This window comes from Nicotiana tabacum, chromosome 24 (genome assembly GCF_000715075.1).
Source record: "Nicotiana tabacum cultivar K326 chromosome 24, ASM71507v2, whole genome shotgun sequence".
NCBI classification, from domain to species: Eukaryota; Viridiplantae; Streptophyta; class Magnoliopsida; order Solanales; family Solanaceae; genus Nicotiana; species Nicotiana tabacum.
In genome coordinates, this window is record NC_134103.1 from 24,557,423 (window position 1) to 24,571,117 (window position 13,695).

General features: G+C 36.9%; 1 protein-coding gene across 3 annotated transcripts; it reads left to right on the top strand.

Moving 5' to 3' along the window:
• Positions 1-2,532: 2,532 nt before the first annotated feature.
• LOC107795795 (late blight resistance protein R1-A-like) lies at positions 2,533-8,786 on the top strand. Of its 3 annotated transcripts, none has more exons than XR_001650246.2 (4): positions 2,533-5,414; positions 5,565-6,697; positions 7,152-7,274; positions 8,567-8,786. XR_001650246.2 is itself a non-coding variant. In XM_016618490.2 (3 exons), exons 1-3 carry the CDS (start codon positions 2,743-2,745, stop codon positions 7,169-7,171), a joined length of 3,825 nt encoding a protein of 1,274 aa, XP_016473976.1. In that variant the 5' UTR covers positions 2,533-2,742; the 3' UTR covers positions 7,172-7,939. The 3 variants fall into 3 exon arrangements, 1 of the variants encoding a protein (XP_016473976.1); XR_001650245.2 differs by lacking the exon at positions 8,567-8,786 and adding an exon at positions 7,685-7,939; XM_016618490.2 differs by lacking the exon at positions 8,567-8,786 and having other exon boundaries at positions 7,152-7,939.
• The last annotated feature ends 4,909 nt before the right edge of the window (positions 8,787-13,695 follow it).

Here is a 13,695-nt window from a genome sequence, read left to right on the forward strand (position 1 = left end):
TCGGAGCTCCTCGAGTTCAACCCTTTAGTAAATGCCTCAGCTGCACATTCATCTGGTATGGCCGGTAGCAGCATCCTTTCTTTTTGAAACCTGATCACGAACTCACACAGCAACTTGGACTCTCCTTGCGAAATTCTGAATATGTCCGCCTTACGGGCCTGGACCTTCCTGGCCCCGACATAAACCTTGATGAAAGAACCTGTGAGCATCTCAAAGGAATCTATTGAGTGTTCGGGTAAGAGGGAGTACCATATCAAGGCCCCCTTTGTGAGGGTTTCTCTAAACTTCTTCAGTAAGACCGACTCAATCTTATGTTGAGCCAAGTCGTTTCCTTTTACCGTCGTTGTATAGGTGGTGATGTGCTCCTGAGGATCTGAAGTCCCATCATATTTCAATATATCTGGCATTTTGAATCGCTTTGAAATCAACTCTGGTGTTGCGCTCGGTTTGAACAGCAACTGGGTGTACTTCTTTTAAGTCTGGGCCCTTTAGCACTGGTGGCGCCCGAAATTTGGTCCATTCGAGCGTGGAATTCTTTCGTGTTCTGGTCCATCCGCTCGTTCATTTCCCTTATGAAGCACATGAGCTCAGTTTTGAAGAGATCATTACTGTTGTCGTTACCGGATCCGCCGCCGATCCCCTCGGCCCCATCGAAGCTGACCTCACCCATCGAGGTGTTGTTATCAACCCTTTTTAGCTATTTGATTTGCGGGAGCACCAGGAGGAACAAAGCCTCTTCCATTCGCATTTTTGGAAGCACCTGACAATACCTGCCTTAATTCTGTCATGGCCTAGTCTTGTCGTGAGAGATGGTCCATGATGGCCTTTTGTTGTTCTCTCAAGATCCACACCCTTTTTGCAACGTGCTCGTCTTCAGCATCATCAGGAGTCGCATGTCGTACATATCGGTAACATCGCCCACCATGAACTGGCGTTGCTACGTACTCTTCGTTGCAGGTGTCACTAATTGAATCCTTGTGTTAAGGCAGATTTTCTTGTGCCTCAACGTTGTGTGCGATGTTGACATCGTTAGCTGCCACTTTTTACGATTTTTGCTAAGAAACAAAGAATCAAACATGTTAGTAATAAATGCAAGGATCAACTCAATTACCCAGGTGTCTAAGCCTCACGGTGGGCGCCAAGCTGTTTACCCGTAAAACAATACAGTTGAATCTATAGCGTGATTTATAGACAAGCGAAATTGAGATAAATAGTATATAGCTTGGTTTCGGTAAGAAGACTTCCGAAAGCAGCAATAAGAATAATGTTAGACAGAAAATAAAATATTATTTAGCTCGGGAATAATGTATAGCATAAGTTTGTTAGAATTTTCATGTCTTACAATGGTTGTTGAAGTCACTATTTATAGCTATACCTATGGAACAAGGTCCTAGTATCAAGCCCATCTTAAATGACAATAATGAGGGTCATTGATGAATATGTAAGAGTAGGTCATGATGCCAAAATTCTCTGTAACGATAACGTATTTAATACTGAGGAATATTTTTCATTCAATGTCATATGGTGATAAACATTCGTTTGTTACCTTCGGGATCTACCCAGTGTCAACCGAAGTCGTTGTCCTCGGCCTTGGTTTCCACTTGCTTCATCTTCCGTCTGCCTCCGGTTTCACGTGTCACGATATCATTCGAACATTTAATACAAACCGACCCTATACAAAAAGAAAGTTTCAGAGTCTAAAATTTTAATTGCCAGAAAATATTTAAATAAAACAAACAACCATGTACTCTGTAAGTGTCGAGCCTAACCTCGACGAAATAGTGACGAGGCTAAGGCAGGTCGCTTACATTAACCTGTACGCATTAATAATAATAATAATAATAATAATAATAATAATAATAATAATAATAATAATAATAATAATAATAATAATAATAATACTATTGGTAAACCGCATAGAAAATTACTTATATAGAGTGGTGAGGTCACCGACTAACAACTAATAATTTGTGCTAAATCTTTTCGAATTCTTTTAGTTAATTTACTTATTTTCCCCCTTTTATCTGACTCTTTCACTTCATCAGAAACATCGAGTTACAAAATGGCCAAATATATGTTTCCAAATTCTTCAACTTGATGATTAATTAAGTAGCAGGTTAACATGGCTCTTCGGTCTCTTAAATGGCCGCTTGATTGATTATTCACATTTCTAATGACTACTATTATATTACTTTGTGTAGGTAGATCTGCTTGTACCCATGATATGAGAATTCAATAATGGTTCCTGTATTTAATATTAGTGGTGGTCTCTTTTGTTTCGGTTATGTTATGATATGACAAGTGGAAATTTTGTAATCAATGTAAATATTAAATAAGTAACAAATAAATAAATTACTATAATGACAAACGGTTATATTTATACCTAATATTTTTATTTTTTATTGTTTATATATACATATTTTCAAAAATAATTGACAAGATATGGATAAGATTTGAATCAAACTACCATTCTCACCCATTCATGGATTAAACTGGTTTGTTGTTTTTAATGTTAGTTGTAATTGGTAAAGAAGAAAAGGAAAGGAATCTACCCATGTCCATACAAGGAAGTAGCAACTAATAATGTGGACTTACTTACAATAAGTTGACTTGCTGGTTATAATTGAAGCAACTAAAATAGATATCTGATTTGTATCTCAACTTCTCTCCTTCTTCCCCTTGCATTTCAAGTTCATAGCAGTTTAATTCTTTTGTCACAATTTCTAACAAAGAGGGAGAATCATGTTTCTTGACAAAGATTTGTCTAAAACAAGACGTGACTTTCTTGAATTTCGACCCTCTAATATTGACGATGTTTCAAGGGATCGATTGGAGTTCTTTCTGTGGGAGTTAAATTTCCTGGACAGTTTTCTTAGTCTGCAGTGCTTCACCTTCGCAGGTGAATGTGGCATGCTCGACGTCTCAAAGAAAATGAAAGAAATTTGGAAGAAGTCCATATCAGTACAACAGGCTACTCAACGAATTTTTTTCTCTGATTCTGACTGGGAGGGGTCTGTGGATCCAAATTTTGATCCCTTTACCTCCAACGTGCCAACAGGAATTTGGAAGAGTAAGCTCGAATTCCAATCAAAATACTCCTTCGCCCAAGTATCATCAATACTACTTCCAGCCAACAAGGATGATATTCCTACCCCCAAATTTCTAATGGAATTCCTCGATGGTGTTATAGAGAATCTCAATGTTCTACTGCAGATTGATGATCCTCGTTCGCTACTTTATGTTCCGGAACCAAAGGAACAATTAAAAGAGGTTTTGAAGGAGTTGAATTTGCTGAGGTTTTTCGTTTGCTTTGTTTCAAACAAATGCACAGAGCCAGCTCAAAGCGAACATACTTTCTTCACTCACGTTTTAATTGTGTCCAGCCACGCAGCAATGGTTGCATGGTTGTATTTGCCAGTCCATTGCAAGGAAAATCAAGACGTGGCTCCAGGTGAAATGAATGCTTTGATTTCTAATCTCCTGCAAATGAAGATTAGGCCCATTCAGCCAGGTATTCGCAAAATTTATACAGATGTCCTGTGCACTTTGAAGTCGATTACACAACCAGGATGGCATCCCAATATTCAAAATAAGCATGTAACTGACAGTGGATTTGTGGAGGCTCCCGCACACAATTTGATGAAGCTACCCACTGTTAGTAATCCTAGTGGGACAGTTTCTTCAAATGATCAAATGGCAATCCTTCAGGATATGCTCAGCCTTATAAGAGCCAATCTCATCCATCTGCCAATACTAGATCTTGAATTTTGTCTTCAAGATATGGACACTGTTATTGTTGATGCCGGACTTCTAATTTACTCATTATATGATAGCGAGGGGGAGAAAGAAGGCATGACATTGGAGGATGTGAACCAAGCACTTGGTCTTGATCTTCCGGGAAACATTCAGCCTGTCAAAGCGATGATATACCTCATCATTCGAAAGGCGTTTCAATCTAACTTGCCGAGGATTCATGGACTAGGCTATGTTGATTTCTTTTTAAACAACTTGAAGGAGTTCCAGAGCCTCCATTCAGATTCACTCGCTACTGTCATGAACCAGCTTCAAATAATTCAGAAGGAACTTGAGAGCTTGCAATCTTTTCTAAAGGCTGTGGCCGAACAACAATATGACAAGCACGATAGACATCAAATTTGGGCTACACAGTTGATTAGCAAAGCGTATGAGGTGGAATATGTAGTTGATGCTTGTATAAGTATAAGCAAAGAAGTTCCTCACTGGTGTCTTCAGCTTTGGCTCCTCGATATCATAAAGGAGATTTCTTGTATTAAAGCAGAGATGCAAGAAATGTTATGTGTAGTAGATGATACCATGAATACTACCACTGATCATAAGTCATCACAATTGGTTTGGACTCCAAAGATGAAGGAACAATTTGTTGGTCTTGAAGATGTGAGGATGGAATTGAGAGACAAACTAACAAAAGGATACCGACAACTGGATATTATCTCTATTGTCGGTATGCCTGGCCTTGGTAAGACAACCTTGGCAAAAGAAATCTATTATGATGAGTCAGTTATTGAATACTTTGATATTCGTGCACAATGTTGTGTGTCTCAAGTATATAAACGAATGGATTTGATACTGGAAATTCTACATGATGCTATTGGTGAGAGCCCTAGCTTCTCTACCGTACATGATGCAGCAGAACAGCTTCGGAGAACTTTAATGAGGAAAAGATATCTTATCCTTGTGGATGACGTGTGGGAAACTAGTGCGTGGGATGATTTAAGGCCTTGCTTCTATGATGCCAACAATGGAAGCAAAATCATTCTAACAACTAGACATCTTGAAGTTGCCAATTATGCTAAATGTGTTAGTTTTCCCATTCCTCTTCGTATGTTTAATGATGACGAAAGCTGGAAATTACTAGAAGATAGAGTGTTTGGTGAAGAAAGGTGCTCTCCTTCCCTTGAAGAAGTTGGGAGACAAATAGCAAAAAAGTGTGGAGGGCTGCCTCTTTCAATTGTTGTGGTAGCTGGTATTCTGGCAAAGATGGAGAAGAAAGAAGAGAGCTGGAAACAAGTGGCTACGAGATTAAGTTCCCACATTCATGGTGATACAAAGGCCATTGTGGAACTAAGCTATCAGAATTTACCATATCATCTTAAGCCTTGCTTCCTTTATTTTGGAGCATTTTTAGAGGATAGAGTGATTGATGTTTCCAGGTTAACAAAGTTATGGACCTCAGAAGGATTTATAAAAAGTTGTGAAAGCAGGAGGTTGGAGGACATAGCCGAAGGTTACTTGGAGAATCTTATTGGAAAAAATCTAGTGTTCGTTGCTAAGAGGAGTTCAGATGGTAAGGTTGAAGCATGTCGCCTTCATGATGTAATGCTCGACTTCTGCAAGGAAAAAGCAACGGAGGAGAATCTTCTGCTATGGATAATTCGGTAATATACGAACTAATAGTGCTTTATTTTCTCAATAAATCAAGTTATAACTGAAAATTCATCACATGATTTTACAAATTTATATATTCACCGTGACCGATTATATTTTTGAAAATCAATGTTATGATTTTGCTAATTATATATTCACAGAGATCAAAATGCCAATCCTTCTTCCAACATTTACTCTCGTAAGCAGCATGTGCAACGTCGCTTGGCTTTTCGTGAAGTGGATAATCTTGAAGAATGGAGCTCGTCTTGCTCACTTGTTGGATCGGTACTTTTCAGGAGTGATACAGATATCTTTGCCCGTCTCCCCATACCCAAACCCGGTTTCACAATTTCACGCATTTTACAGAATTTCAAGTTTCTAAAAGTGTTGGATTTGGAGCACTGCATTGTTATTGATTTTTTTCCAACTGATCTAGTTTACATGAGATATTTCTCTGCAGAAATTGATCAGAATTCAATCCCCACATCCATAGCCAATCTTTCGAATCTTGAAACTCTGGTATTAAAATCTAGGGGCCAAATATCGTTACCGGTAACACTTAGAAGGATGGTTAAATTGAGACACCTACATATTGCTCAGTACTTCACTATAAGTAATGCAGAGAAACCATTTGATGATGACTCCTTAAAATTTTATGATTTGGACACTCTTTCTCAGCCATATTTTTCTTGTGTCGAGGATGTTGAAGTGATGTTGAGAAAAGCACCTAATATTCGGGAAATGGAATGCAAATTCAAGGGTTTTTGCAGCTCTCCGTTCCCTGTATTGGATTTTTCAACACAGCTTGAGACGCTACACATTATTGGTGAAGTCTTAGAGCTCCAGCATCGGTATCCTGTATGCATCTCCGCTTCAAATCTCAAAATATTGAAACTGTCCATCTTTAGACTGGGCCATGAGCACTTATCAAACATTGGTCAGCTTCAGAACCTTCAGGTGCTAGAACTGCTAGCCATTGAATTTGATGATGAAGAATGGGAAGTGAATGATGACGAGTTCCCTGAACTCAGAGTCTTAATACTAATGTTTTGTCGCTGTCTTGAAGAATGGGATGCCGTTGAGTACTCATTTCCTAACCTTGAACGCTTGTTTCTGCGTGGACTCGAGAATCTGAAAGAGATCCCTTCTTGTTTCATAGACAGCCCTTTTTTACAGTCCATTGAGGTAAGGGAGTGCAACGAATCTGTTGTAAAGTCAGCCAGGTTTATCCAAGAACTACAATTTGAAGATTATCAAAATGCTAATCTCAATCTCTACATTTATCCGTATTCAGGTACACTGCTGAGAAAATACAACTCATTTATAGACTTTGTTAGATGCATTTTCCTTACTATTATAAACTTCATTGTCTAAAGCTTTGATAATTAGACAACAACAAAAAAAAAAAAAAAACACCCAGTGAAATCCCACAACTGGGATCTGGGGAGGGTAGTGTGTACGGAGACCTTACCTCTACCTTACGAAGATAGAGAGGTTGTTTGCGAAAGACTCTCGGCTCAAGAAAGCTTTATTAATTAGACAAATCTCTTATTTTACTAAAGATAACATTTCTTGAAATAGAAGTATCATCAATAGAAAAAAGAAAACTTGTTTTAGCTACGAAAGATGGATAAACTCAACAAAGCCTTGTCCTTATCAATGCAAACAGCTAATTAGGAAATTATATATATATTGGTCAAGTTAAATTGCAGATGATTGGTTGTAATGGCTACATCCGCAAATTGTAGGTTCTGCAGATAATTTGTAAAGCAAGGTGGAGGAGCTGGTTACTGGAAGCTGGGACCTAAGGTTCTATCACTGAGATTTCTGGGCTGTTACAACAAATATATTTGTTGGATGTGAACACTAAGGTATGTCTGATATAAAGTGAAACATATATGCAAAAAGATCATTGTTTTTTATTTATTGGTCTAAAGCTGTAAAAAGTGTATTCCTCAAGCGACTAAAAAGAGAAAGACCATAATATTGTTCAGGGGAGGATCTAGTGCAAAGGTTACAGGTTCATGTGAACCCAATAACTTTTGTTTAGACTCTGTATCAAATGTATAAAAATATTTAGCTAGGAACCCCGTCCGTTGGTCCGGTTATTAATGTATATTAACTTGATATCGTTGTAGGAACCCATAAAATTAAAATCATGGATCCACATCTTAATTTTTCCTGTCATTTGTTTATGTTTGTTACATAGCTTTAAATGTTCTAGACAACAACTACTACTACTCTTTGAGTTATGAACTCATTGGTTTTTTTTGTTTTCAAGAGAGTATGAAGAGGGTTGTAGCTGCAGCAATTTGGAAGATCACTATGTAACTTTTTTCATTAGTTGTTACTTTAGTGAATTCTGTAAAATTGTCAGTTGTTGTATTCATTTTAATCTACATTTCAGAGTTTAGCTACGGAACAAATGAATCATTCAATCCTTAATGTTTGGTGTAAGTCTTACATTCTTTTGACTCCAGAGGTGAATGGTTTCACCCCTTTTTTCTTTAATTAGTTATGCTACCCTTGTGCTTCTTATGATTTCACCAAAATGCTATGATATTGCCACTCTGCTAAAATATTACTTTTACATTTTTTCTTTGTTCTTTCTATACCTGTTTCCTCCTATGATATTCCATGTCCTCAACTTGGTGGATTTTTTTGGTAATTAGAAGGCGTTTGTCAAGAACTCATAAGCATGAAGTTGTCATATAATGCTGCAACTTTAAGTCCCCAGTTCCCTTCAGAACATTTGAAAGTCGAAGAATTGAAGTTTTAAGAAGTCAAGTTTTCTTGTAGATATTACTTGTTTATTCGTAGATTCTAAATGTAATAATCTTGTTGTGTATTTAATTACTAGGAAGAGACATGATTTGAGATCTACTTCAGTTGGAAGTGTGATTGATCTTGATCAAGATCTATATCTACCATAGTCCTTATATTTCCTTGACAAAGAGAGGATTCATATTAGACAAAATTACATCATATGTCAGTGGGTCTAATATTATTACTTATAGCTACATTTTTTATTTTATAGCAAAATAGGTATTTATTTTATACCCTATCATTGAGGTATGAAATACGTCAATTATGTTCTTTATCTCTCTTCCTTCTCTCTATTAGCAAGATTCTCAATCCCCTCTCTTCTCCCTCAAATCAGCAGAATCGTCGGCGTCATCCTGAGATTCGATGTCTCCGGTGACTCGGAGAAGTAGGTGGCGACAGAGCTGCGGTGAAAGAGTGGTGATTTTGGATCAGAGATATTTGGGTAGTAAGGAGCACATGCTGTTGCAATATGTTTTGGCTTAGTCTTGAGAAAATTCAAACTACAATGTTGTAAGCTATATATGTTAGTAATAATTTTAGCATTACTCTAGTCAACAGATATTTGAGGGCCATGGCTACGTCGGAAAAGATTTGAGGGCCGGGTTTTAGCAGCAAAAAGTTCCATTGCGAGGCTATGAACCTTTCCATGGCTCCAATTGATGGAGAGGCACCAATGACATACAGTATAATTGCCTTCTGCCATTTCTCAGTTTCAGCCTCCATTTCTTTCTGCTGCAATTGTACCTTCTTTACGGAATAAACACCATGTCCATTCCCCTTGCAGCCATCCGCCTTACCATTAGTTGAGGCCGCCTTACCCGTTTGCTCGTGCTAGCAATAGCCCCTTGGGGGGGGATGGATTTGGTCCATCACCTTAAGCTTCTCAATCGTCCTTGTTACTGTTCGTTCAACATTAGGCAATGGAACAGTGTTTTCTCCTGGGCTACCTGATCCAATCGTCACCAGATTTAGGCGTTAATGTACTAGTACTGGTTTTACTCAAAATTACTAGTGAATTCAACTTCGTGACACTTGATCTTCCAGAATTAGGCATTATCGAGTTTTTCCCTTTGTCGCTAATTAGGGTTTCAGTCGGCGACAAAACCCTTCCTTGTCAGCTACTACGGCTTCCTGATACTATTAAGTCAGCTAGTTGAACCTTTGTCACATTCCGTTTTGGCGGTCATCGCCCCATTTCCGGCCAGCGTTGTTTAGCAGGTCACCTTAAGATAGGAGGAGGAGAGAGCGTAACTTTTTGAAAGTGACTTGACTTGTGATGATTTTAACGTTCTGTAGATACTATTTAGGGATAAAATTTATTTAATGCATAGCCAAAAATGGTTCATGATTTAGTACATATTAATTCTTAGAAAAAATATATCTGAAATGGGAAAAAGAAAAACTTGTGGTTAATTTCATGTGATTGAACTTTTGGCAGTATATAATATCACATTAAAGACACAAAAATAATTGTCACATTAATATAACTGAATTATGGTTGAAGTACTAAGAAAATATAAATGACCATAAGATCAAGTTTTTCGGATTTGCAAAAACGAAAAACAAAAATAAGACCAAATTTTCAAACCAGAATTATGACACGTCAAAAGAAAAAAAAGAAAGACTCGTTTCTGCCTACATCAATACTTTGTTCTCTTTTAGTTGTTATTTTTTAGTTTTTACTGTGCACTTTCTTTAAAAAAAAAAAAAAAAACCTGTATTTATGATTTATAAGAGTAAAGCAGGAAAAAAAGATATAAGAAAATAAAAAGAAATTTCACCGCGTAAGTATTTTGAAAGAAAAGAAAAGAAAATGCGATTATACAATATAGAAGTGTGAAGTGTTCAGTACTAGAAATTGCACCATGTTTGGAAATTTTCTAGAACTGAAAGACTTCTATATTGTAATCGTCAAACATTTTTTCTCAATTTCCATGGGTTTGGTTCTGTTTCTGATCTTGGCTCGATCGGCATTACTGACCTCAGCAACAAATTTTTAATATTACTTCTATTGGAACCCCTGACTATAGGAAAAGGCCGGCAATTGCTTAATTAGCCTACACATTGGATTAACTTCCTTACAATTTGTATTAAATGTTTTCGAATTTTTGAGTTATAATTTGCTTCTAGTTAATTTATTTACTACTTCTTATGAAATAAAAATAATTTAGTAAAACATGAACAAGAAATAGAGATAGAGAGAAGGAAAAGATTTTATTTCTTCTTCAATTATGTGTTCTTTCCATCTATTACAATGCATTTATATAGGCATGAAAAATGAAGAAATATGTCATTGAATAAATCATTAAGCATTTGAGAGGAAGATCATGGAGGAAGATAGACATCCACCATGATTTGATTTTTCATCATAACATTCCCCCTTGGATGTTTATAGATAATGTGTCTCGTTAAAACCTTATTAGAAAAATAATCCTAGTGAAGGAAAAGGAGTACACATGTTTAGAAATACATTTTTTGGTTGTCTCATTAAAATCTTGCAAGAAAAACCCAGTGGGACAAAACCTTATAAGGGAAAAAGAGTACACCGCGTATTAACTCTCCCTGATGAGAGCATCAATTCATATCCTTGAGCCTTCGCATCCCAATATTGTACACTAGTTTCTTGAAGGTCGACATCGGTAGAGATTTGGTGAACAAATCAGTTATATTATCACTTGAACGGATCTGTTGCACATTGATATCACCATTCTTTTGAAGATCATGTGTGAAAAATAACTTTGGTGAAATGTGTTTTGTCCTATCTCCTTTAATAAATCCTCCCTTCAATTGGGCTATACATGCTGCATGCATTGTCTTCATACAAAATTGTGGGTAGTTTGTCAACACTTCAAACCACAATTGTCTCGAATAAGGTGTATTATAGACCTCAACCATACACATTCTCGACTTGCTTCATGAATAGCAATTATCTCAGTATGATTAGATGAAGTAGCCACATTTATTGCTTACTCAATCGCCAAGATATTGCAGTGCCTCCACATATAAACACATAACATATTTGAGATCGAGCCTTGTGTGGGTCAGATAAATACCCAGCATCGGCATAACCAACAAGATCGGGGCTGCAATCATTGCCATAAAATAAGCCTTATTGGTAGTCCCTTTTAGATACCGCAATATGTGTTTAATTCCATTCCAATGTCTCATTGTATGAGCAGAGCTATATCTTTCTAAGACATTAACTGAAAAAGTTATGTCAGGCCTTGTAGTGTTAGCAAGATACATTAGTGCATCAATTGCACTAAGATATGGCACTTCACGACCAAGTAGTTCTTCATTCTTTTCTTGAGGTCGGAACGGGTCCTTATTCATATCAAGTGATCGAACAATCATCGGAGTACTTAATGGATGTGCTCCATCCATTAAATCTGTTTCAATACCTTTTCTATGTAAGTAGATTGATGAACAAAAGTCCCATTTGCCAAATGTTCAATTTGCAAACCAAGACATAATTTTGTCTTTCCGAGATCTTTCAACTCGAATCCCTTCTTTAAATAATCAATTGCCTTTTGGAGTTCTGTAGGAGTTCCAATAAGGTTTATGTCATCAACATATACAGCAGTACAATAAACTCCGATATTATTTTTTTTATAAAAACACAAGGACAAATGGCATCATTTATATAACCTTCATTTAATAAATACTCATTAAGGTCGTTATACTACATTCTTCCTGATTGATTTAGACCATACAAAGATCTTTGTAATTTGATTGAAAACATTTCATGGGACTTCGAATTATGTGCGTCAGGCATTTTAAATCCCTCAAGAATTTTCATGTATATCTCATTATCAAGTGAGCCGTAAAGGTAGGCTGTAACCACATCCATTAAATGCTTGTCAAGCTTTTCATGGACAGCAAAACTAATGAGATAACGGAACGTTATAGCATCCATAACACGAGAATACGTCTCTTCATAATCGACACCGGGCCTTTGTGAAAATCCTTGTGTAACAAGGCGTACCTTATATCTCTGTACCTCATTTTTCTCATTCTTTTTACGTACAAAGACTCATTTATAGCCAACAGGTTTAACACCATTAGGTGTTTGGACTACATACCCAAAAACTTTACTTTTCGCAAGTGAATCCAACTCAGATTAGATTGCTTCTTGCCATTTTGGCCAATCACTTCTTTGTTGACATTCTCCAACAGATTGAGGTTCAAGATCCTCAGTATCTTGCATAATGCTAGATATAATATTGTATACAAAGACATAATCCACAACTATATTCAATCGATTCAAATCTGTCTCAATATCTATTGGGTTTATTGATAGTTATTTATTTTCTTGAGTCTCAGGCTCATTGATTTCCTCATGAATTTCAGGATTGGTTAAATCATAGGTTTCTTTATGAGACTAATTCGTAGTGTCATCTTGATCATTTATTTTTATTTTTCTAGGATTTCGATCCTTAGAACGCAATGGTCTGCCATGCTTTAGGCGTGCTTTTGACTCATTAGCTATGACACTAGAAGATTGTCCAACAGGGATATCAATACGGATTGGAACATTCTTTGTAGGGATATGTGATTTCATTATCCTTTTCAGATCCGTAAATGCATCTGGCATTTGATTTGCTATTTTCTGCAAATGGATAATCTTTTGCACCTCTTTTTTAAAAATAGAGGCACGTGGATCAAGATGAGACAATGATGGATTTTTCCACGTAATTTCCCGTTTGATTTCACCAATTTCTCCCCCCTAATTTTGGGGAAAATGCCTCATCGAATCGACAATCTGCAAATTGAACAGTGAATAAATCTTCAGTTAATGTTTCGAGGTAGCGAATAATGAAGGGCGATTCAAACCCAACATATATTCCTAACCTTCTTTGGGGACCCATCTTGGTGCGATATGGCTGTGCTACAGGCACATATACTGCACACCCAAAAATTCTTAAATGGGATATATTAGGTTCATGACCCAAAACTAATTACAACGGGGAATATTTATGATACTTTGTCGGTCTAAGACGAACTAGCATTGTTGCATGCAAAATGGCATGACCCCAAATAAAAGTGGGTAATCTCGTTTTCATGAGTAACGGTCTTGCTATCAATTGCAGACGTTTAATCAAAGACTCTGCAAGGCCATTTTGAGTGCGAACATGAGCTACAGGATGTTCCACTTTTATCCCAATTGATAAGCAATAATCATTAAATGCCTGGGATGAAAACTCAGTAGCATTATCAAGTCGAATAGACTTAATTAAATTATCGGAAAGTTGTGCCCGTAATCGAATTATTTGTGCCATTAATTTTGCAAACGCCAGGTTGCGAGATGACAATAGGCACACATGAGACCATCTAGAAGATGCATCTATTAAAACCATAAAATATCTAAACGACCCACTAGGTGGGTGAATAGGTCCACAAATATCCCCTTGTATACGTTCCAAAAATACAGGGGACTCAATCCCAACCTTTGTTGGTGATGGTCTA

Coding starts and splice junctions, on each gene's coding strand:
- LOC107795795 (XM_016618490.2), top strand. CDS start 2,743: ATGTTTCTTGACAAAGATTTGTCTAAAACAAGACGTGACTTTCTTGAA. Junction 5,415..5,564: donor CTTCTGCTATGGATAATTCG/GTAATATACGAA, acceptor ATATATTCACAG/AGATCAAAATGCCAATCCTT. Junction 6,698..7,151: donor CTACATTTATCCGTATTCAG/GTACACTGCTGA, acceptor CGCAAATTGTAG/GTTCTGCAGATAATTTGTAA.